Here is a 25689-nt window from a genome sequence, read left to right as displayed (position 1 = left end):
GAATGCGAGGGCGCGATGTATTGATGTCAATGACCCTGTTTTTTTTTGCTCGGATCTGCAGTCGGTCCGCAGATTGCTCACAATCTGCGACCAGTTTGAACTGGCCTCGGGAGCAAAGGTCAATCGCAGCAAGAGCGAGGCCATGCTCTTTGGCAACTGGACCGACCGAGCCTCCATTCCCTTCACCGTCAAGCCAGATTTCCTGAAGGTGTTGGGAATATGGTTCGGAGCGGACGGGGCGTGCACCAAAAACTGGGACAAGCGTATCGCCACGGTCAAACAAAAACTGGGATGGTGGAAACTGCGCTTCCTCTCCATGGCAGGAAAGAACCTGGTCAATCAGGAATGAGGTGCTCTCAGGGTTGCTGCACGTGGCACAGGTCTGGCCCATCCCTCGCTCCTGTGCCGCGGCAGTCACCCGGGCCGTCTTCCACTTTGTCTGGAGGTCCAAAATGGACCGTGTCCGCAGAGACACGATGTACAAAGGACGTTCTGAACGTGGCCCTCATCCTGATGGCCACTTTTGTGTGCGGCTGCATCAAGCTATGCACAGCCCCCCAGTACGCAAACACCAAGTGTCACTACGTGCTGAGGTTCTACCTGTCCCCGGTGTTGCGAAGGATGGGTCTGGCCACGCTGCCACGAAACGCCCCCACCAGTTGGACCATGCCTGTCCACCGTCCTTCGTGGAAAAGTTTTTCACAAAAAACCCCTTTGACCACAAGGCCATAAAACAGTGGTCAGCACGTAAGGTCCTGGACGCCCTCCGAAAGGAGAGGGTGGACCCTGTCGGGTGGTTCCCTGAGCGGACTGTCGAACTTATTTGGCAGAACGTCTCATCGCCAGAGCTTTCACACAAGCACCAAGACGTAGCTTGGTTGGCGGTGAGGAGGGCCTTACCTGTCAGAACATTCATGCACAGCCGACGTCTCAGCAGCACGGCACGGTGCCCCCAAGTCGGCTGCGGGGCGGACGAGACTGTCACCCATCTCCTTCAGGATTGCGCCTTCGCAAGGCAGGTTTGGAAAGAGATGCAGTGGTTGCTGTCGAGGTTCATCCCGAGCAGCTCTGTAACACAGGACTCTGTGCTCTACGGGCCGTTCCCAGGGACACACACCGAGACAGACATCACCTGCTGCTGGAGGGCCATCAACTCGGTCAAAGACGCTCTTTGGTCTTGCTGAAACTTGCTGGTTTTCCAGAGCAAGGAGATGTCCACGTCTGCGTGTTGCAGACTGGCGCAATCCAAGATCCAGGATTACGTGCTGAGGGACGCACTTAAAATTGGTGCAGTCGCCGCAAAGGCACGGTGGGGAAGGGCCACAGTTTAAAGCCCTTCTGCCACGGAAAACCCGGGGACAGGAATCAGTACAAAACCCCCCTCGGGCTGTACTTGTAATTTACTTTTTGTGTACATGGAGCACCATGATCTGTAAACACCTATGTAGTGCAATGTACAATGCAAGGTCTGTTGCGAAATGCATGTTGAAAAGAAAAAATGTAAATGTACCGTCACCCATTCCGTGTACTGTATAGTGACACATGGAATGTAATTTGTTTGAATGTACTACAAGGTATCCCGTATTGGACCGAATTGCACTTGAACTGGAAAACAAGGCAATGTAACGAACGGAACTGCCGTCAACACCCAAATAATAGTGTATGGGATTGCTGACCGCAGATAAAGGTATTGAAATGCCTTTGAATGTACTGTACAGATTTTTTTATGAATAAAGTATATTTTGTAATTTAAAAAAAGCAGCATTGCAGACGGCTCAAGGCTGAGGTCCAACAAAAACTCAGGACCTAAATAACAGGTGGTGGATGGAGAAAGCAAGGCCCAAGGCCTCACCAAAATGCTGGCCAAGAATGGGGAAATACTCATCAAGGACACCGAGGCACTCAGGGCCCGCTGGAAGGAGCACTTCGAAGATCTCCTCAATCGAGACTCTGCCTTTGACTCGAGTGTTCTCGACTCCATCCCGCAGCATGCTACTCACCACCACCTCAGTGAAACCACAACACTGCACGAGGTAGATAAAGCCATAAGACAGCTTAAGAACAACTGTCGAGGAAATATTTAGCCTAAATTAACTCAGGGGGAGGCTTTCAGAGTCGTGCTTCGAGAGAATTTTATTTAAAAAAGCGAGATATCTCGGAGAGCCTGCTTGGACCGTACCAAAACAGAAAACTCTCCTGTACAAGCAAATTGTCCCTATCTTTATACAGAAATAGAATACAGAAATAGAAAAGGAATCTTATTCGTTAGTTCCGTGAGTACAAAGGTCGTCTCGGGAGACACACACTCCATCTGTCCTTGCATAGTTTCTCCCTGTTCACAGTCTGATAAGCAGAATATCAGGAGACTCCCTTTTAATACCGGATAGTCATTTAATTACATTTCTAAGTTTCAAGGCTAAAAAGTGTGGGTGTTGTTCGAGTCCTATTATTTCTTCAAATATCGCAAAAACAATTTAACCCTTCCCTTTTCCATAAGCCATAGATTCATAGATTCTTTCTTCCACAACAAGGCTACAGGAGCGGATGGAATCCCTGCTGAGGCACTAAGGTACAGCAGAGAGGCACTGCTGGTGCGAATATATGACCTCATCTCGCTCATCTGGAGGAGGAGAGCATGCAGTGATTGTGACCATCTTTAAGAAAGGGGACAAGTCCGACTGCGGCAACTACAGAGGAATCTCCCTGCTATCAGCCACTGGGAAAGTTGTTGCTAGAATTCTCCTCAACCGTCTTCTCCCTGTAGTGAGGAGCTCCTCCCGGAGTCGCAGTGCGGATTTCGTCTCCTCCGGGCACAACGGACATGATTTTTGCAGCGCGACAGCTGAGGGAAAAATGCAGGGAACAGCACCAGCCCTTATACATGGCCTTCTTCGAGCTTACAAAGGCCTTTGACATTGTCAACCGCGAGGGTCTATGGACCGTCCTCCATTTCGGATGCCCCCAAAAGTTCATCACCATCCTCCGCCTGCTCCACGACGACATGCAGGCCGTGATCCTTACCAACGGATCCATTACAGACCCAATCCACGTCCGGACCGGGGTCAAACAGGACTGAGTCTTCACCCCAACCCCTTTCTCAATCTTCCTCGCTCCCATGCTCCACCTCAGTCAACGAGTGGAACTAAACTACAGAACCAGTGGGAACCTGTTCAACCTTCACCGTCTCCAGGCCAGCTCCAAGACCACCCCAACCTCTGTCATCGAGCTACAGTATGCGGACGATGCCTGCATCTGCGCACATACAGAGGCTGAACTCCTAGACATCGTCAACGTATTTACTGAGGCGTACGAAAGCATGGGCCTGACGCGAAACATCCGTAAGACAAAGGTCCTTCACCAGCCTGTCCTCACCGGACAGCACTGCCCTCCAGTCATCAAGATCCATGGCACGGCCCTGGACACCGTGGACCATTTCCCATATCTCAGGAGCCTCCTATCAACAAGAGCAGGCATCGATGACGAGATCCAATATAGTCCACTCTGTATAGTCCATCGTGTGTAGTCCACCCTGTATAGTCCTCCCTGTATATTTTTGATTTGTTGAGTTGTGATATTAAATGATGACATTTTATGAATATTATATCTATCCACATATACAATATAGAGCTGGATGTAATTGCTCTGGTCTCTATGGGCAGTGACAATGTCTGTGTGTTCATGGAGATGTGACCTGGTTGCTGCTTCTATTTGAATATATTGACCGTATCTCTCATGGTGTCAGCACCTGACCAATGAGCACTGTAGGAGGTGAGGACATTTCCCACTGTTCCACTGATATTAACACGAATGTAGAATGAATTGTGTACCTTCAGTCAGGGGATACAAAACATTGATTTGTTTCATTATCATTAGATGTCTAACAATCTCAAAACACCATAAATATGTAATTGGTAGATTTAGCTGCTGTATTACAATCACAATTCTCCACTTGTACGTGTGCAGACACACGCTCACCCATGTTATCTGTCAGCATCCCTTCCTTTCCCCACTCTGGAAATGCAAGCGATTCAGTCTCGGATCAGTAATTTCTCCAAACAGAAGTTGAAGTTATTCTCCGGCATTAATTTGTGAGGAGTTAGGAAATGGGCAGCAGGGTTTTGGATGAGTGCAAGTTTACGGAGGGTGTAAGAAGGGAGGCCGGCCAGGAGAACGTTGGAATAGTCAAGTCTAGAGGTTGCAAAGGCAGAGATAAGGGTTTCAGCAACAGATGGTTCACATGTTGTTGTTCCTCAGTCTACAACCCCATTAACTTCCAGCTGTAGACCTTTCTCTATCACGCCATCATTTACCAGAGATCTAATTATGTGAGATAGAAAATGAGATAAATATTGATAAAGTGACGCAGATTGGGACTCTCTCTGACCTTTCTCCCCAGTCCCCCAAGACCAGTGTGTATCTGAGTCAGTGGGACTCTCAGACATTTCTCCCCAGTCCCCCAGGACCAGTGTGTATCTGAGTCAATGGGACTCTCTCTGACCTTTGCCCCCAGGACCAGTGTGTATCTGAGTCAATGGGACTCTCTCTGACCTTTGCCCCCAGGACCAGTGTGTATCTGAGTCAATGGGACTCTCTCTGACCTTTCTCCCCAGTCCGTCAGGACCATTGTGTATCTGAGTCAATGGGACTCTCTCTGACCTTTGCCCCAGGACCAGTGTGTATCTGGGCCAATGGGACTCTCTCTGACCTTTCTCCCCAGTCCCCCAGGACCAGTGTGTATCTGAGTCAATGGGACCCTCTCGGACCTTTCTCTCCAGTACCAGTGTGTATCTGAGTCAATGGGACTCTCTCTGACCTTTCTCCCCAGTCCATCAGGACCATTGTGTATCTGAGTCAATGGGACTCTCTCTGACCTTTGCCCCAGGACCAGTGTGTATCTGAGCCAATGGGACTGTCTCTGACCTTTGCCCCCCAGGACCAGTGTGTACCTGAGTCAATGGGACTCTCTCTGACCTTTGCCCCCAGGACCAGTGTGGTACCTGAGTCAATGGGACTCTCTCTGACCTTTCTCCCCAGTCCCCCAGGACCAGTGTGTATCTGAGTCAATGGGACTCTCTCGGACCTTTGCCCCAGGACCAGTGTGTATCTGAGCCAATGGGACTGTCTCTGACCTTTCACCCCAGTCTATCCCCAGGACCAGTGTGTATCTAAGTCAATGGGACTCTCTCTGACCTTTGCCCCCAGGACCAGTGTGTACCTGAGTCAATGGGACTCTCTCTGACCTTTGCCCCCCAGGACCAGTGTGTATCTGAGTCAATGGGATTCTCTCTGACCTTTGCCCCCAGGACCAGTGTGGTACCTGAGTCAATGGGACTCTCTCTGACCTTTGCCCCCAGGACCAGTGTGTACCTGAGTCAATGGGACTCTCTCTGACCTTTGCCCCCCAGGACCAGTGTGTACCTGAGTCAATGGGACTCTCTCTGACCTTTGCCCCCCAGGACCAGTGTGTACCTGAGTCAATGGGACTCTCTCTGACCTTTGCCCCCCAGGACCAGTGTGTACCTGAGTCAATGGGACTCTCTCTGACCTTTGCCCCCCAGGACCAGTGTGTACCTGAGTCAATGGGACACTCTCTGACCTTTGCCCCCAGGACCAGTGTGTACCTGAGTCAATGGGACTCTCTCTGACCTTTGCCCCCCCCAGGACCAGTGTGTACCTGAGTCAATGGGACTCTCTCTGACCTTTGCCCCCCAGGACCAGTGTGTACCTGAGTCAATGGGACTCTCTCTGACCTTGCTCCCCTGTCGATCGATGGACGCTCTGTGAATCGGAAGAGTTCTCTGTGTTTGGTTCTCTCACAATCCTGGGCTGGTCCACCTGCTGTTGTTCCTCAGTCTACAATCCCGGTTTACTTCCAGCTGCGGCCCTTTCTCAGTCGCTCCTCCATTCACCGGGATATCTGATGATGGCAGGGCAGAAAATGAGCAGAATATTGACGGTGTGAAGCCGCGTGTGACGTGAAGCTGCCCTGGAGTTACTGGTAGAAAGACAAGATTGAAGTAGAAATAATTGCAGAGTGTGCAGTCAGAGACTCCTCATATACCGGCCGTGCATCTTCCAGCAGGAGCTGACATATTGGGGAGAATGAAGCTGAGGAAAGAGTGCTGTATATTGTCACTCAATCTTCCAGCTGCACTGCCCCCAGCAGCAGGTCAAGGGCCGTGGCCCTGAATGTCAGGCCAATGACAATGATCTTCCCTCAGCTCCATTCTCTCTCTGTCCCCCCACACACACTGCCTGAGCTCTCAGGCTGACTGTTCCCAGCACCTTGTCTCTTTATTCTCTCACATTGCAGCATTCCCGCTGCTGGGCTCAGGGGCTGTGTGGGCGGGGCCCTGACCTCACACACGGTGGGCGGGGCCATGTCCCGCGCGCTGCCGGGCTCGCGGCGTGACCGTTCAACCGCCGCACGGTTCAAATCAGGAGCCACGTGACCCCCCCCACTCCCCGCCCCGCGCGCGCTTCCTTCTGCAGTCCTCTGGGCGGGGCTCTGTGGGGCAGCGGCACTGCGATTGGTGCAAGGGGCTGTCACTCTCCCGTGTGCAGCCAGTAGGACGGCAGCACTCAGCCAGGGGGTGGTTAATTTATGCAGTGGGGGGAAGGGAATGGGACAGTGACGGGGCTGGAACAGCGGGGACAATGGCGCAGCTCCGTCTGCCGGCCTCAACATGCGGCAGTGTCAGGTCTGAGGCTTTCTATCACACACCCAGGGACTGTAAACTAACAGTAAGGGGCTGTAACTGAGCGGGGAAAGCGGGCCGCTTACTGTCAGCATCACATCCCGGGGAATGTGCTGAGCCGGCTCACAATACAGGGCCCGGTCCGGGGATGGAGGGCGGGGGCTCAGTCTGCAGCCGGCGGAGAAAGTGGCGCATTTCCGGCCGCACCGCTCACAGTGTGCAATCTCAGGCGGGGGGCCGGGATTTTACTGTGAGGGCAAACACCGAACTTAACACAGGCCCGGAGCTGGGGGTTTGGGACATGTGGGAGTTAGTGAAACTATCAGTGGGCCCAGACACTGTGTAACCCGGGGGTGGGCCCAGTGAGATCAGACAGTGTGTAACCCGGGGGTGGGCCCAGTGAGATCAGACACTGTGTAACCCGGGGGTGGGCCCAGTGAGATCAGACAGTGTGTAACCCGGGGGTGGGCCCAGTGAGATCAGACACTGTGTAACCCGGGGGTGGGCCCAGTGAGATCAGACAGTGTGTAACCCGGGGGTGGGCCCAGTGAGATCAGACACTGTGTAACCCGGGGGTGGGCCCAGTGAGATCAGACAGTGTGTAACCCGGGGGTGGGCCCAGTGAGATCAGACAGTGTGTAACCCGGGGGTGGGCCCAGTGAGATCAGACACTGTGTAACCCGGGGGTGGGCCCAGTGAGATCAGACAGTGTGTAACCCGGGGGTGGGCCCAGTGAGATCAGACAGTGTGTAACCCGGGGGTGGGCCCAGTGAGATCAGACAGTGTGTAACCCGGGGGTGGGCCCAGTGAGATCAGACACTGTGTAACCCGGGGGTGGGCCCAGTGAGATCAGACAGTGTGTAACCCGGGGGTGGGCCCAGTGAGATCAGACACTGTGTAACCCGGGGGTGGGCCCAGTGAGATCAGACAGTGTGTAACCCGGGGGTGGGCCCAGTGAGATCAGACACTGTGTAACCCGGGGGTGGGCCCAGTGAGATCAGACACTGTGTAACCCGGGGGTGGGCCCAGTGAGATCAGACAGTGTGTAACCCGGGGGTGGGCCCAGTGAGATCAGACAGTGTGTAACCCGGGGGTGGGCCCAGTGAGATCAGACACTGTGTAACCCGGGGGTGGGCCCAGTGAGATCAGACACTGTGTAACCCGGGGGTGGGCCCAGTGAGATCAGACACTGTGTAACCCGGGGGTGGGCCCAGTGAGATCAGACACTGTGTAACCCGGGGGTGGGCCCAGTGAGATCAGACACTGTGTAACCTGGGGGTGGGCCCAGTGAGATCAGACAGTGTGTAACCCGGGGGTGGGCCCAGTGAGATCAGACAGTGTGTAACCCGGGGGTGGGCCCAGTGAGATCAGACACTGTGTAACCCGGGGGTGGGCCCAGTGAGATCAGACAGTGTGTAACCCGGGGGTGGGCCCAGTGAGATCAGACACTGTGTAACCCGGGGGTGGGCCCAGTGAGATCAGACACTGTGTAACCCGGGGGTGGGCCCAGTGAGATCAGACAGTGTGTAACCCGGGGGTGGGCCCAGTGAGATCAGACACTGTGTAACCCGGGGGTGGGCCCAGTGAGATCAGACACTGTGTAACCCGGGGGTGGGCCCAGTGAGATCAGACACTGTGTAACCCGGGGGTGGGCCCAGTGAGATCAGACACTGTGTAACCCGGGGGTGGGCCCAGTGAGATCAGACACTGTGTAACCCGGGGGTGGGCCCAGTGAGATCAGACAGTGTGTAACCCGGGGGTAGGCCCAGTGAGATCAGACACTGTGTAACCCAGGGGGTGGGCCCAGTGAGATCAGACAGTGTGTAACCCGGGGGTGGGCCCAGTGAGATCAGACACTGTGTAACCCGGGGGTGGGCCCAGTGAGATCAGACACTGTGTAACCCGGGGGTGGGCCCAGTGAGATCAGACACTGTGTAACCCGGGGGTGGGCCCAGTGAGATCAGACAGTGTGTAACCCGGGGGTGGGCCCAGTGAGATCAGACACTGTGTAACCCGGGGGTGGGCCCAGTGAGATCAGACACTGTGTAACCCGGGGGTGGGCCCAGTGAGATCAGACACTGTGTAACCCGGGGGTGGGCCCAGTGAGATCAGACAGTGTGTAACCCGGGGGTGGGCCCAGTGAGATCAGACAGTGTGTAACCCGGGGGTGGGCCCAGTGAGATCAGACAGTGTGTAACCCGGGGGTGGGCCCAGTGAGATCAGACACTGTGTAACCCGGGGGTGGGCCCAGTGAGATCAGACACTGTGTAACCCGGGGGTGGGCCCAGTGAGATCAGACAGTGTGTAACCCGGGGGTGGGCCCAGTGAGATCAGACACTGTGTAACCCGGGGGTGGGCCCAGACACTGTGTAACCCGGGGGTGGGCCCAGTGAGATCAGACACTGTGTAACCCGGGGGTGGGCCCAGTGAGATCAGACAGTGTGTAACCCGGGGGTGGGCCCAGTGAGATCAGACACTGTGTAACCCGGGGGTGGGCCCAGTGAGATCAGACAGTGTGTAACCCGGGGGTGGGCCCAGTGAGATCAGACACTGTGTAACCCGGGGGTGGGCCCAGTGAGATCAGACACTGTGTAACCCGGGGGTGGGCCCAGTGAGATCAGACAGTGTGTAACCGGGGGTGGGCCCAGTGAGATCAGACAGTGTGTAACCCGGGGGTGGGCCCAGTGAGATCAGACAGTGTGTAACCCGGGGGTGGGCCCAGTGAGATCAGACACTGTGTAACCCGGGGGTGGGCCCAGTGAGATCAGACAGTGTGTAACCCGGGGGTGGGCCCAGTGAGATCAGACACTGTGTAACCCGGGGGTGGGCCCAGACACTGTGTAACCCGGGGGTGGGCCCAGTGAGATCAGACACTGTGTAACCCGGGGGTGGGCCCAGTGAGATCAGACAGTGTGTAACCCGGGGGTGGGCCCAGTGAGATCAGACACTGTGTAACCCGGGGGTGGGCCCAGTGAGATCAGACAGTGTGTAACCCGGGGGTGGGCCCAGTGAGATCAGACACTGTGTAACCCGGGGGTGGGCCCAGTGAGATCAGACACTGTGTAACCCGGGGGTGGGCCCAGTGAGATCAGACAGTGTGTAACCGGGGGTGGGCCCAGTGAGATCAGACAGTGTGTAACCCGGGGGTGGGCCCAGTGAGATCAGACAGTGTGTAACCCGGGGGTGGGCCCAGTGAGATCAGACAGTGTGTAACCCGGGGGTGGGCCCAGTGAGATCAGACAGTGTGTAACCCAGGGGGTGGGCCCAGTGAGATCAGACACTGTGTAACCCGGGGGTGGGCCCAGTGAGATCAGACACTGTGTAACCCGGGGGTGGGCCCAGTGAGATCAGACACTGTGTAACCCGGGGGTGGGCCCAGTGAGATCAGACACTGTGTAACCCGGGGGTGGGCCCAGTGAGATCAGACAGTGTGTAACCCGGGGATGGGCCCAGTGAGATCAGACACTGTGTAACCCGGGGGTGGGCCCAGTGAGATCAGGCACTGTGTAACCCGGGGGTGGGCCCAGTGAGATCAGACAGTGTGTAACCCGGGGGTGGGCCCAGTGTGATCAGACACTGTGTAACCCGGGGGTGGGCCCAGTGAGATCAGACACTGTGTAACCCGGGGGTGGGCCCAGTGAGATCAGACACTGTGTAACCCGGGGGTGGGCCCAGTGAGATCAGACAGTGTGTAACCCGGGGGTGGGCCCAGTGAGATCAGACACTGTGTAACCCGGGGGTGGGCCCAGTGAGATCAGACACTGTAACCCGGGGGTGGGCCCAGTGAGATCAGACACTGTGTAACCCGGGGGTGGGCCCAGTGAGATCAGACAGTGTGTAACCCGGGGGTGGGCCCAGTGAGATCAGACAGTGTGTAACCTGGGGAGGATGGGCTTAGTCAGATCACACAGCGCCGGTTTGTCTAAACAATAGACAGTAAATTCCGCAGTTTTGTCAAGAACTCTGGTGATTTGTGTGATTCTCCAGTGAGCTTGCCGGGAATCTGAGCCAAATGACAAAATCCTTCAGAAATGCTCAACCCTGAACTTTCAGTGTTATTAAGCGTAAGAAATGTATACATTACATTCGACTTCACACCATTAATATTTGTCTCATTTTCTGCCCTGCCATAATTAGACCTCCTGGTGAATGATGGAGTGATTGAGATGTTGCAGAGGTGGAAGTAAACAGGGATTGTAGACTGATGAACAACGGCAGGTGAACCAGCCCAGGATTGTGAGAGCACCAAACACCGAGAACTCTTCCAATTCATGGAGCTTCCATAGATCAACAGGGGCGAAAGGTGAGAGAAAGTCCCATTGACTCAGAAATACACTGCTTCTGGGGATGGACTGGGGAGAAGGGTCAGAGAGAGTCCCATTGACTCAGACATACACTGGTCCTGTCGACAGTATGCAAAGATTACAAGGTAAGGCAGGAAATGATGAGGATGAGACTGGGAGAGTCTGACCACCGAGCACAATTATCCAGCAGGCGGTCGTGCAGTGCAACATGAAATAAGATCAGTTTCTGTCTCTGAACACACAGTCACATTGAATTGTGTGTTTTTAGAGTAAATGACGTATCACAGTGTTGAGGTTAGTGCAGTAGACGTGGTGTATCTGAACTTTCAAAAGCCATATGATAAAATATCACATAATGGACTTGTTTGTAACATTGAAGCACGTGGTGTTAAAGGGACAGTGGTAACTTGGATATGTAATTAGCTGAGAGCAGTGTGTTTTTCTGACTGTGGAGAAGTATGCATTGGGTCAACCAGGTGTCGCAATTGTGACCGTTTCTTTTCTGTTTATATTTGAAATGACCTGGCGTTCGCTGTAGTGAGTGGACCTTCGAGGTTTGCTGAGGACAAGAAACTTGATTGTAGCAAATGGTGATCAGGATAGCACAGACTTTAGAAAGGCACAGACAGAGACTGGTGAACTGGACTGAAACATGGCAGATACAATTTATTATAGCTCAGTGTGAAGTGAGACACTTTGGGAAGAACAACATGGAGAGGCAGTATAATGCAAACGGGACTATTTTGAGGGGATGTAAGAGCAGAGAGACCTGGGCATGAATATTCACAAATGTTTGAAGATGGAAGGGTAAGCTGATGAGGCATTTAAGAGAGTGTGTGGGATCCTTCACATTGTAAATGGGCACTGAATATAAAAACACGGAGTTCAATGCTAACCCATTACACATCAGTGGTGAGGCTGGAGTATTGTGTACAATTCTGAGCAACACACACTCGGAAGAATGCCAAGGTGTTGGCGAGGGTACAGTGGAGGTTTACCAGGATGATACCCGAGACTTCAATGATGTGGAGAGATTAGATAAGTTGGGATTGTTGCCTTTAGAGCTGTAACGGTTATGGGGAGATCCAATAGAGTTATTCAAAATTGCGAGAGATTTTTATGGAGCAAGTCGGAAGAAATGTTTCCCCTGATCAGTTGGGCGGTAACCAAAGGTCACAGTTTTAAAACTATCGGCAAAAGAACTGGATGGGAATTAGAAGAATGTATTTTATGCAGAGGTTTAAGATCTGGAATGCACCACCTGAGAGACCGATGGAAGCAAACTCCAGAGGAACTTTCAAAAAGCAATTGGACCTGTAGTTGAAGAGGAAAACGCTGGGCTGTGGGACGAGTTTGGACAGCTTTTCACCAACCGGTACAGGCTGGATGGGCCAAATGGCCTCCTGTGTTGTAAGATTGGAAGGGGTTTGATCGAAGAGGTGACTCCAGTCTGAGGCACAGCCCAGCAGATATACACCGTCTCATTTTCTGTGTTTATTTCAGATTTCCTGCCTCTGCAGTGAGATCAGACAGTGTGTAACCCGGGAGCCTAGTGAGATCAGACAGTGTGTAACCTGGGGGTGGGCCCAGTGAGATCCGAGTGTGTGTAACCCGGGGGCCCAGTGGGATCAGACAGTGTGTAACCCGGGCGTGGGCCCAGTGAGATCAGACAGTGTGTAACCCGGGGTTGGGCCCAGTGAGATCAGACAGTGTGTAACCCGGGGGTGGGCCCAGTGAGATCAGACAGTGTGTGTTACCTGGGAAGGATGGGCCCAGTGAGATCAGACAGTGTGTAACCCGGGGGCCTAGTGAGGTCAAACAGATGATCTTTGACCTCAAGTCCACGTTCCCACCAATCCTTGTATCCCTTGATTCCCCTCGAGTCCAAATATTTATCTGTCTCGGCCTTCAATATGTGCTCAGCGACTCCGCATCCACAGCCCTTTGGGTCGAGAATTCCAAAGAATCACAACCCTTTGATTGAAGGAATTCCTCCTCATCTTAGTCTTAAATGGCCGACCCTTTATGCTGGGACTATGCCCCCTCGTTCTGTACTCACCAGCCAGGGAAACAATGTCTCAGCATCTACCCTGTCAATCCACCACTGTATCTTGTATGTTTCAATTACATCACACCACCTCCTTCTAACCTCCCCAGAGTATAGGTCCACTCTACTCGATCCCTCCTCGTAGGACAACTTTCTAATCCCAGGGATCCATGTAGTGAACCTTCATTGCACCGCCTCTACGGCACGTATATTCTTTCTCAGCTGAGGAGACCAAAATTGTTCATAAACTCCAGTGTAATCTCACCCAAGCCATCTGCCACCTTATTGGCCACACTCACTTAACCTGTCTATATCTCTTTGCAGCCTCTTTGTGTCCACCTGACAACTTTCCCACCTAGCTTTGTATCGGCAACAAATTTGGATCCATTGCACTCATCCATTCATCTAAATCATTAATATCAATTTAAATAGCTGAGGCCCAAACACTGATCTCTAAATATCCAACTGTCAATAAATAATCTTACAGTTCTGAACTGGATGCTGGGTTGTACTTCGTTGTTTCCTATCAGAAAAATCCATTTCTGAATTTGGCAATGGCAGTTGAATTAAATGATTATCATTTTGTGATAAAATGATACGTAAACTTTATTTTAATATAGATTTGTAAATTTCCTTCCAATTAATTATTTTGTGTTGTGAGAGTAAAGTTTCTCGTTGGTCACACAATGCAGGTAATGTAGACGCATATAATTCATTAACAGTAACGGGTTTAGATGGTTTAAGACAAGTAGATTTTCAGAGGTGACGGGGTCTATTTCCAACAATTCTACTATTTTACCGATGTATTTCTGAAGATGCGGCATTGCTTAATGCTCTGTACAGCCGGAACTGACAGTGCATTCAGTAAATCCAGTGTCGGGTCGAGTGGTGTAACAGTCTGTTATTGGAATCGCAGTTTCATGGTCAGAAACATTGTCTGCATGTTGAGGGCTAATGTTCTTAACTAAACTCGGAACATGTGATGGTTTTGTTATTTCCGTTTTCAGTTATTTTCGGTGAGCGATTTCCTCTATCGCCAGGGTAACAATCTATCAGATCTCAGTACAAGAGGTGTTGGCACAATTTATAACTGAAAAACCGTGCAACATTCAGTGTAAACTCTGTCTATGTATTCGGCAGTCCAGGAGTCGGAACCTGTTGTTTCTGAGCAGTCAGTTATATCGATACACATCATGCGTAAGACTTCCTCTTGCCCTAGTTTAATACTACTATTCCAAAATCGGTGTCGTCTGACTCAACACATGTTGAACAGAGAATCTTGCTCCTCATGTTCAGTTATGAGCACCGCCCCTCACGGAAGATCAATTGTCCTTGGAGCAAGTTTATCGGAATGATACTGGAGCTTAAAGCTTCAAATATGAGGACAGGTTGCATAGACCAGGCTTGTATTCTGCTGAATATCGATGATCAAGGGGGATCTAATTGAGCTGTTTAAGATGATTAAATGATTTAGTGGGGTAGATAGATTGAAACAATGCTTCCTCTGTTGGAGGAGTCCAGCACAATAAGACATAACCAGTAAAGAAACAAAAGATAAATCTAGAAATGGAATAAATGTGAATAGCAGAAACATCAACTGCTGCCATCTGAAAAAATAAACTCCGAGGTTATGGTCTGAAATTGTTGAACTGGATGTTGAATCCAGAAGGCTGTAAAGTGCCAAAACGAAAGATGAGGTGCAGTTCCTCCAGCTTAGGTTGAGCGTTTGTTGGAACAGTGGAGGAGACTGAAGACCGAGGGGTCAGTGTGGGAGTGGAGTGGTGCCTTAAAGTGACAGGTGACCGGTCCCCTCCCTCATCTCTTATTCCGGTACATTGATGACTATCGGTGCCGTTTCCTGTTCTTGTCCTGAACTAGAACATTTCATTGATTTTGCTTCCAATTTCCACACTTCCTGCACATGCACATGGTCCATCTCTGACTCTTCCCTTCCTCATGAAAACAGAAGAAGTAGGAGCTGTAGTAGGCCATTTGGCCCTTCGAGCCTGCTCCACCATTCAATAACAACCTGTATTTATATAGCACCTTTAATGTAGTGAAACGTCCCAAGGCACTTCACAGGAGTATTCTGAAATAAAACATTTGACACCAAGCCTCATAAGGAGAAATTAGGGCAGGTGACCAAAAGCTTGGTCAAAGAGTTAGGTTGTAAGGAGCGTCTTTAAAGAGGAAAGAGAGGTAGAGAGGTGGAAAGTTGAAGGCAGGGAATTCCAGAGCTTAAGGCCTAGGCAACAGAAGGCACGGCCACCAATGTTGAGCGATTATAATCAGGGATGTTCAAGAGGGCAGTATTCGAGGACTGCACACATCTCTGGGAGGGGGTGGTGTTGTGTGGCTGGAGGAGATTAGAGATGAGGAGAAGTGAGGCCATGGAAGGATTTCAAAACAAGGATGAGAATTTTGAAATCGGGGCGTTGCTTAACCGGGCGCCATTGTAGGTCAGCGAACACAGGGGTGATGGGTGAGCGGGACTTGGCACAAATCAGGACACGAGCAGCCGAGTTTTCGATCACTTCTAGTTTACCTAGGTTCGAATGTAGGAAACCAGCCTGGGGTGCATTGACATAGTCAAATCTAGACATGACATAGGAATTGATGAGGGCTTCAGCAGCAGATGATCTGAGGCAAGGGCGGAGACGGGCGATGTTACGGTGGTGGAAATAGGCGGTCTTAGTTATGCTTCGGAGATGTGGTCGAAAGCTCATTTCAGGGTCAAATATGACACCAAGGTTGCAAAGAGTGGTTAATCCTCAGACGGAAGTTGGGGAGAGGGATGGAGTCAGTAGCTAGGGAGTGGAGGTTAAGGCGGGAACCACAAACAATGGCTTTGATCTTTCCAATATTCAATTGGAGAAAATTTCTGCTCATCCAGAACTGGGTGTCTGACAATTTGGAGACAGTGGAGGAGTGGAGAGAAGTGTTAGTGGAGTGGAGCTGGATGTCGTCAGCGGACATGTGGATGAGAAATAGGAGGAGGCCAAGGTAAGATCCTTGGAGCACACCAGAGGTAACGCTGCGGGGGTGGGAGGAACAGCCATTGCAGGTGATTCTCTGGCTATATTCGATAGATAAGAATAGAATCAGGCGAGCGCAGTCCCACCCAGCTGGACGACGGTGGAGCGGGGTTGGAGAAAGATAGAGTGGTGAACCGTGTCAAAGGCTGCAGACCAGTTAAGAGGGATGGTTTGTCTTTGTCACAGTCACGAAGGATGTCATTTTTGACTTTAATGAAAGCCGGTTCGGTACTGTGGCAGGTGTGTAAACTGGTTTGCGGGGGGATTCAAACATGGAATTGCCAGAAAGATGGGCAGGGATTTAGGAGGCGACAACACGTTCAAGGACTTTGGAGAGGAAAGGGAGGTTGGAGATGGGGTGACAGTTTGCAAAGACGGAGCGGTCTAGGGTTGTGTTTTGAGGAGAGGGGTGATGACGGCAGATTTGAGGGAGAGGGGGACAGTACCTGAGGAGAAAGAACCGGTAACAATGTCAGCTAACATGGGAGCCAGCAAAGGAAGTTGTGTGGTCAGCAGTTTAGTGAGAATAAGGTCAAGGGAGCAGGGAGTGGGTCTCATGGACAGGTCATGAGAGGAGATCGGAGAGAAACTGGAGATAGATGTGAGTTCAGGGCTAGGGCAGAGGGGATCCTCGGGAAGTTTGGCCCGGTGGGCTAGGGGAAGGAAGAGGAGAGGCAGCGAACGGATGGTCTCAGTCTTCGAGACAAAGACGACCTCACACTTATTGTCGGAGATGAGGGTGGAGACTGGAGAGAGGGGTTTAAAAAGACGGTTCGCAGTGGAGAATAGAAGCCGGGGTTTATCTTTACATTTCAGAATGATTGTGGAATAGTGAGCAGTTTTAGCAGACGAGAGCAGGACCAAATAATGCTTTCTGTGGTCTAGCCGGATCTGCTGGTGAATGGCTAAACCAGTTGTCCGCCATAGCCTTTCATGTCTGCGTCTCTTGGACTGACGGGAGTGAAGATCAAGGCTGTACCAGGGGGAACGGCAAGGGTGAGAGAGTCAGTGTTTTAACAGGAACTAGGACATCATGGTGGTGGTGAGTGTTATTGAGCAAATCAGTAGCTGCAGAAATATCATGGTGAATGGAGGGTCCAAGGCTGGACTGTTGGGAATTGATAAGTGCAGTTGTAAGTGAGTTGAGAGGGAGTTTTTTCCAGGGGCAGACACAGAAGGAGGTCGGAATGGGGGAAGGTTGGAAGGCTTATGTGGGTGGTGAGCGATACAAGGAAGTGGTCAGAGAGACCTTATCTGTGATTGACACGATGGAGGGGTGGCTGTGAATATGGGTTGGGGAGTTTATGTGGAGGGAAAGATTATGGGAGGCGAGTGAACCCAGAGGAGAGAGTGCATGATGAATTGAAATGGTGGTTGATATCACCGAGGATGAGAGGTCGTTCGGTGCAGAGGCAGAGGATGGAATGTAGTGAAGAAATATCGGGAATAACTTTTTTGGTACTTGGGTGGACGATCGAGAGCAAGACTTTTAAATGAGAGATGTGAGGAGTAACAAGATCATGTCTGATCTCCGACCTCAACTCCACCTTCCCGCACTCTCCCCATATCCCTTAATTCGCTTTGTTTTTTAAAAAATTATCGATCTTTGTCTTGAATATACAACTGAGCATCTACAGCTCTCTGGGGTAGAGAATTCCAAAGATGCATAACCTTTTGAGTGAAGAAATGTCTTCTCATCTCAGTCCTAAATCGACAAGTCCTTATTTAGAGACTGTGACCCTGTGTTCTAGATTCCCCAGCCAGAGGAAACATCTTACCATTAACCCTGTCAAACCCCTTAAGAATTTTATATGTTTCAATGAGATCACCTCTCATTCTTCGATATAGAACTAGTCTACTCAATCTCTCCTCATTGGACAATCCCCTGACACCATGAACCAGTCTAATGAACATTAGTTGTACTCTCTCTAATTCAAGTCTGTCTTTCCCTGGGTAAGGAGATCAGACTGTACACCGTACTCCAGGTGTTGCCACACCAATGCCCTGTATAATTGTAGTGAGACTTCATTTCTCTTTTTTAACAAAAGCTAACACACCATTTGTTTCCTAATTGCTAGCTGTACCTGCATGTTAACATTCTGTGATTCATGTACAAGTACACTCTGAACGCAAACATTTCCCAGTCTCTTGCCATTCCAAAACATATTCAGCTTTTTGTTTTCCACCAAAGTGGATAACTTCAACTTCCCCACTTTGTGTTCCATTTGCCATGTTCTTGCCCACTCAGTCAACCTGTCTATATCTCTCTGCAGCCTCCTTGCAGCTTACTTTCCCACCTAACATTGTTTCATCAGCAAACTTGGATATGTTATACTCAGTCCCTTCATCTAAGTCATTAATATTGATTATAACTAGCTGAGGCCCAAGCACTGATGCTTAAGGTACCCCGCTAGTTACAGTCTGCTAACTCGAATAAGTCGAGTTGATTTGTAATCTCTGCTTTCTGTCTATTCACCAATCCTCAATCCATGCTCATATATTACCCCCAATCCCATGAGTCCTGATTTTGTGTGATCACCCCTTGTGTGGCACCTTATCGAATGCTTTTTGAAATTCCAAATACACCACATCCACTGGTTCCCCGTTAGCCATCCTACTAGTTACATCTTCAAAAAAACTCAGCAGCTTTGTCAAACACGATTTCCCTTTCATCAAACCATGTTGACTTTGCCTTATAATATGATATTCTAAGTGCCCTGTTACCACGTCCCTAATAATAGACTCTAGCATTTTGCCGACTACAATTGTCAGGCTAACTGGCCTATAGTTCCCTGTTTTCTCTATTCATCCTTTCTGAAATAGCGGGGTTATGTTTGCTACCTTCCAAACCTTGGGAGCTGTTCTAGAATCGAGGAAATTGTGTAAGATTAATACCAGTGCATCCACTATCTCTTGTAAAATCCTAGGATGCAGGTCGTCTGGTCCAAGGGATTTGTCGTCACTTAGTCCCATTAATTTCTCCAGTATTATGTCTTTACTTATACTGATTTCTTTAAGTTCCTCATTCTCTCCAGACCCTTGGTTCCCCATTATTTCCAGAATGTTTTTCGTGTCTTCTGCTGTGAAGACAGATATGAAGTATTTGTTTAATGTCTGCCATTTCCTTATTGCTCATTATAATTTCTCCTGTCTCTGCCTCTAATGGGCCCATTTTCACGTTCACTAATCTCTTCCTATTTACATTTCTATAGAAACATTTTATAATATATTTTTATGTCTCTTGCTAATTTACTCCATGTTCTTGTACCCAACCTGTTTACTGTGGCATGACAAGGTGAGAAGCCTGTTAAAAATGTGTGTGGGGTCTTTGGCTTTATTAATGGAGTAAAAAATCAAGAAGGTTATGTCAAATCTTTACAAACACTGGATAGGCCTCATCTGGCATGTTGTGTTCAATTCTGGACACCTCACTGAAGGAAGGATGTCCAGGCCTTGGAGAGGGTGTGGAAGATATTTACTAGAAAGGTACCAGTGATGAGGGACTTTACACTCTGCTATAACCAGGAATGAAATGTTTTTCAGATAACAAATGAACAGAGATGGAGAATTCATCAAACAAACAAAGTCAGATTGAAGAACCTGCTCCTCGGGAAAGTGCTCAGGCCGCAGGAACCGGTAAGTGTGAAGCGACGCCTTCTCCCGGAGATTTATTAAACATAAGAAATAGGAGCAGGTGTGGGCCCTTTTTTTGACAGAAATGCTAATGTGGTAGAAATTGCTTTGTGTGTAGAATGGGAGCGTTCTTTGAACACGCACAAAGTCACGTGGTCACAAGCAAAGCCTCAATGCGCCAGTCCCTTTAATTTAAATAAAATAAGCGGGTTGTCAGCACCACTTGCGCTGCGCATTGGCTGCTCGCAGAATGATGGCCGTCAATTTCACCATTACTGGCGCCAAATAATGGCAACTTACAGCTCAAAGTGGAGGAGCACTTTGGCTGTAGGCAACTGTAAGTGAAGATTGTGGCCAATGGCCGGCACAGCAGACCCCGCAAAGGCTGCCTGTTTCCGCACATTGATTCGAGGTTTTACAGGAGGTGGTCACCAGGAATAGGGACTTCTGTCTACCAAGCGGCGATAAAGATATCCAGGCAATCCGCGAGTGGGGAGAGGTGGCAGAACGTATCAGTGCCAGAAATATATCTCCATGACATGGCTACAATGCAGGAAGTTCAATACCCTCACACGGAATACCTAAAATAAACCAACTAACTATTTATATCATTACTCTCACCTGTTGCCCCAGCACACTCAACCCTTCCCTCCTCAATAACCAGAACTCTCCCCGATTCACTGCAAATTCCTATCTGTATATTCAGCCGTCCATTGGCAGCAACACCTTCTGATACAGGGAATACATTTTATACAATCTCTTAGAAAATTATCATAACACAGATTTTATGGATAAATATAATACAGAAGAGTTGCTATTGTAATGGTTGAATAACACTTGTCTTATATTGACGCCTGTTATAATTCATTTGTAATAGAGAATATTGTTCCGATGTTCAGTCCTCCAGCACTGGGAGCGCTGTAGTGAACATTCTCACATGTCTGCCTGCCATTCTCACCTATTTCAACAAACGCAGTGAGAACACATTCCAGTCCATCTGTCTAAGGATGAGCAAAACCATCGAGATTCATTAGTAATGAATTTGCAGTCTTATCGATAATGCACACTTTCTGTAAGCGTCACACATCAAACTTCACAATACAGATTCACAATACAGATGTTAAACTTGGAGTGTAACCTCACTCACCATTACTGAGATTGCAATGTGGGCCGGGTCAGTGGGGTATCGGTGTGGGGCCGGGTCAGTGGGGTATCGGTGTGGGGCCGGGTCAGTGGGGTATCGGTGTGGGGCCGGGTCAGTGGGGTATCGGTGTGGGGCCGGATCAGTGCGGTATCGGTGTGGGGCCGGGTCAGTGCGGTATCGGTGTGGGGCCGGGTCAGTGGGATATCGGTGTGGGGCCGGGTCAGTGGGGTATCGGTGTGGGGCCGGGTCAGTGGGGTATCGGTGTGGGGCCGGGTCAGTGGGGTATCGGTGTGGGGCCGGGTCAGTGGGGTATCGGTGTGGGGCCGGATCAGTGGGGTATCGGTGTGGGGCCGGGTCAGTGGGGTATCGGTGTGGGGCCGGGTCAGTGGGGTATCGGTGTGGGGCCGGGTCAGTGGGGTATCTGTGTGGGGCCGGGTCAGTGGGGTATCGGTGTGGGGCCGGGTCAGTGGGGTGTCGGTGTGGGGCCGGGTCAGTGGGGTGTCGGTGTGGGGCCGGGTCAGTGGGGTATCGGTGTGGGGCCGGGTCAGTGGGGTATCGGTGTGGGGCCGGGTCAGTGGGGTATCGGTGTGGGGCCGGGTCAGTGGGGTATCTGTGTGGGGCCGGGTCAGTGGGGTATCGGTGTGGGGCCGGGTCAGTGGGGTGTCGGTGTGGGGCCGGGTCAGTGGGGTATCGGTGTGGGGCCGGGTCAGTGTGGTATCGGTGTGGGGCCGGGTCAGTGGGGTATCGGTGTGGGGCCGGGTCAGTGGGGTATCGGTGTGGGGCCGGGTCAGTGGGGTGTCGGTGTGGGGCCGGGTCAGTGGGGTATCGGTGTGGGGCCGGGTCAGTGGGGTATCGGTGTGGGGCCGGGTCAGTGGGGTATCGGTGTGGGGCCGGGTCAGTGGGGTGTCGGTGTGGGGCCGGGTCAGTGGGGTGTCGGTGTGGGGCCGGGTCAGTGGGGTATCGGTGTGGGGCCGGGTCAGTGGGGTATCGGTGTGGGGCCGGGTCAGTGGGGTATCGGTGTGGGGCCGGGTCAGTGGGGTGTCGGTGTGGGGCCGGGTCAGTGGGGTGTCGGTGTGGGGCCGGGTCAGTGGGGTATCGGTGTGGGGCCGGGTCAGTGGGGTATCGGTGTGGGGCCGGGTCAGTGGGGTATCGGTGTGGGTCTGGATCAGTGGGGTATCGGTGTGGGGCCGGGTCAGTGGGGTGTCGGTGTGGGGCCAGGTCAGTGGGGTATCGGTGTGGGTGTGGATCAGTGGGTTATCTGTGTGAGGCTGGGTCAGTGGGGTATCGGTGTGAAACATAGAAACATAGAAAATAGGTGCAGGAGCAGGCCATTCAGCCCTTCTAGCCTGCACCGCCATTCAATGAGTTCATGGCTGAACATGAAACCTCAGTACCTGCTTTCTCGCCATACCCCTTGATCCCCCGAGTAGTAAGGACTTCATCTAACTCCCTTTTGAATATATTTAGTGAATTGGCCTCAACTACTTTCTGTGGTAGAGAATTCCACAGGTTCACCACTCTCTGGGTGAAGAAGCTTCTCCTCATCTCCGTCCTAAATGGCTTACCCCTTATCCTTAGACTGTGACCCCTGGTTCTGGACTTCCCCAACATTGGGAACATTCTTCCTGCATCCAACCTGTCCAAACCCGTCAGAATGTTAAATGTTTCTATGAGGTCCCCTCTCACTCTTCTGAACTCCAGTAAATACAAGCCCAGTTGATCCAGTCTTTCAGTATCCAGTATCGGTGTGGGGCCGGGTCAGTGGGATATCGGTGTGGGGCCGGGTCAGTGGGGTATCGGTGTGGGGCCGGGCCGGTGGAACAGATGAACAGCAACACGTGAACTGTACAGGGTCGGTGAGAAGACAAGCTCCACATTACACTGCAAAGAAAACATGTATTTCAGGGCAAGCTACAGAAACACATGGGGGAGAAAGGTCTGAAGGGGTAGACTGATTAATGGTCTTAGATGAAGAGCGGTGAGAAAAGGCTGGTGTGGATCATAAACATGGGCCGGGGGTTAGGCTGAAAGGCCGGTTTGTGTTGTGTACCTTCCGTGTAATTCTGTGTAAAAAGGGAAGTGACGGTGACACATTTTCTGAGGCAGTTTGGTGCAAAGAAACGATCCAAGTGTTGCTCTAATTCTGTGGCCTGCCACAAACAAACTCCTGGTGGAACTGAGAGATTCCAGTCACCCAGCCAGAGCCAGCCGTGGAATGTTCTGTAAAAGTGAAATGTGTTTCACTGTTCCTGTAACATTAAACCACAAATGAGACTTGTGTATTTGAGAGAAGAGGAGAGGAGATCAGAGAGACCCGCCCAGTGTGACACGTGTGTGAGGAGTTCGACATGTTTATCACCATCTCCCACCTCCATTCCCTCTTTATCGTTTGTCACCTCCCGACTCTGTCCATCTTGCTCATAATTCCATGTTTGAGTCCCTCCTATTGGGATTCCGCTCCTCCCACAGCAATGAAGTGACAATAATCAAAGTCACAAATGAAACGTTCTGACTGAGACCGTGGTAAACTATCCCTCCTCATTCTCCGTGACCTCTGCACTTTGACACGGTCCAGCACAACATCCTCCTCCATCACCTCTCCCTCCGTTGTCCAGCTCAGTGGCACTGCCCTCGCTTGGTTCCACTTTTCCCCATCCAGTCGTCGCAGAGAATCTTCATCAAGGGCTCCCGCACTGTTACCCTGCAATCCCCCATGGATCTCCCCTCGTCACCTCGTAATTCACACCGACACGCTTCCCCTCGGAGACATTATCCAAAGAGAAGAGATCAGCTTTTATATGTACGCTGACAGCACTTTGTTCCACCTCTCTCGACCCCTCCATTGCTTGTGGTTTCTCACGCTGCTTATCCGACAGTCTGTGATGACCTACATCTTTCTCCAATTACACATTGGGACCACATGGTCTTTGGCCCCTGCCTCGAATTCTGTTCCGTCGCCGGTGATTCTATTCCCGTCTCAGCCATTGTCTCGGATTGTTCACAATCTCAGTGTTCTGTGTGTCACCAAGCTGAGCTTCCGACCCGATCCACTCCTCACAAAGACCCCCTACTTCCTCCTCGGTAACATCGCCCATCATTCTCCCTGCTCAGCCCATGTGCTGCTGAAACCCTCACCCATGTTTTTATCCCTGCATGCTCGATGTTCCAATGCTCTCCGGGCAGACTTTGCTCCTTTCGCCCACCGTAAACGTCAGTTCATCAAAACCCTGCTCACCGATCATTCCTGTCCTTGTGAACCTACAGTGTCTCCCGGTCCCCCAGCTCCTCCGACTTAAAACTCTCATCCACGTTTAAACCCCATTCATGGTCTCGGCCCTCTCTGTACAACTGTACAGGGTATTGGTAAGGCCACACCTAGAGTACTGTGTACATTTTTGGTTTCCGTATTTAAGGAAAGATATATTTGCTTTTGGAGGCTGTTCAGAGAAGGTTCACTTGGTTGATTCCGGAGATGAAGGGGTTGACTTATGAAGACTCATTCTACTCATCGGAATTCAGAAGAATGAGAGGTGATCTTATCGAAATGTATAAGATAATGAGGGGGCTTGACAAGGTGGAAGTAGAGAGCATATTTCCATCCATAGGGGAAACTAAAGCTAGGGAACTTAGTCTCAGAAAAAGGAGCCACCCATTTAAAAATGAGATGAGAAGGAATTTCTTCTGTCAGATGGTTGTAAATCTATAATTCTCTGTCCCAGAGAGCTGTGGAGGCTGGATCATTGAATATATTTAAGGTGGAGATAGACAGATTTTTGAGCGCGAAGGGAGAAAAGGGTTATGGGGTGCAGGCAGGGAAGTGGAGCCGAGTCCATGATCAGATCAGCCATGATCTGATTAAATGGCGCAATCGGCTCGATGTGCCGAATGGCCGACTCCTGCTCCGATTTCTTATGTTCTCTGTAACATACTTGAGGCCTACAGTCCACCACCACCAAGTATCTGTTCCTCCGACTCTGGCCTCTTGTGCATTTCAGCCTCTCCTCACGCAACGAGGTCACATCTCCATGGTCACACGACAACGGCACTGCGCATAGAGACCAGAGGAATCACACCCAGCTGTATGTTTTGTATATGATAGATATCATATTCATTAAATACCATAATTTAATACCAAAACTCAACCAATCAACACATCTGTAAGTAAAATAATACAATGCTGTCAGACATTTATCAATGATCACCCACTCCACATTTCCCTGCAGAATATTCCCTACCTCAGGAATAAGGCTGGTTTGGGCCTGCACTGAGTAAATCTCACCAATGGGCGCTCCCAGTGTGCAGTCTCGGCCGACGGGAGCCCGTCTGGAACTGGGTTGTGGAGATCAGCGGGACTCACTGGATTTCACTGGGCAGCTGTCTGTGTCACACCTGATGTGGAGACTTGATCGTAACACTCGGGAAATGCTCGATCCCAGAGCTAACCGCTGTTGTACTGATGGGGGAGGAGGGACTGGGTATCATGTTTAACAAGGCCATGTTCTCCTCCTCACTTCAATATTTCCCTCTAACTCTCCTATTAATATTATATTTATTCCAGAGCATCAGGACCTGGGAACGCCTGTCACCACCATGGCTGAAGGTCCAAACAAGGGAGAAGATCCAACATCTTCAAAGAGAATGAGAATGGACACTGGTAGGTTCACAAAATACTTCAAATCCAATTTCTGTCCTGACCACGGTTCAAGATCTCGAGCAAGAACCGGCAGCTCACACAGGAAGAGTGTACAGGACAGGGGCTGAGTAGAAAGAGGGAAGTGATTGACTATCTGGAGGGCACTGCAGTCGCAGGTGAAGGGAGCCCCTGAGT

The 25689-nt window shown here is 50.7% G+C and overlaps 2 protein-coding genes across 6 annotated transcripts in view; both read left to right on the top strand.

The window, feature by feature from the left end:
• The window catches only part of LOC139242929 (uncharacterized), a 297685-nt gene that overhangs the window by 52880 nt on the left and 219116 nt on the right, over nt 1-25689 (top strand). The gene's annotated exons all lie outside the window — the stretch shown is intronic.
• LOC139242934 (NACHT, LRR and PYD domains-containing protein 3-like) overlaps nt 6616-25689 on the top strand; it is a 57637-nt gene continuing 38563 nt past the window's right edge. Inside the window, exons 1-4 of one of the 5 annotated variants that reach the window (XM_070870580.1) lie at nt 6616-6701; nt 10836-11001; nt 19628-19720; nt 25420-25515. In XM_070870580.1, the coding sequence (XP_070726681.1) occupies nt 19645-19720; nt 25420-25515 (172 nt within the window). In that variant the 5' untranslated portion in view covers nt 6616-6701; nt 10836-11001; nt 19628-19644. Of the gene's footprint in view, nt 6745-10835; nt 11002-17105; nt 17127-19627; nt 19721-25419; nt 25516-25689 lie in introns of those variants that run through there. The other 4 variants (XM_070870581.1, XM_070870582.1, XM_070870583.1 and 1 more) reach the window with 4 other exon arrangements.

Source organism: Pristiophorus japonicus, unplaced genomic scaffold (genome assembly GCF_044704955.1).
Source record: "Pristiophorus japonicus isolate sPriJap1 unplaced genomic scaffold, sPriJap1.hap1 HAP1_SCAFFOLD_154, whole genome shotgun sequence".
Classification (NCBI taxonomy): Eukaryota; Metazoa; Chordata; class Chondrichthyes; family Pristiophoridae; genus Pristiophorus; species Pristiophorus japonicus.
The sequence above is the reverse complement of the archived record's forward strand: the minus strand, read 5'-3'. Positions and strand labels throughout refer to the sequence as shown.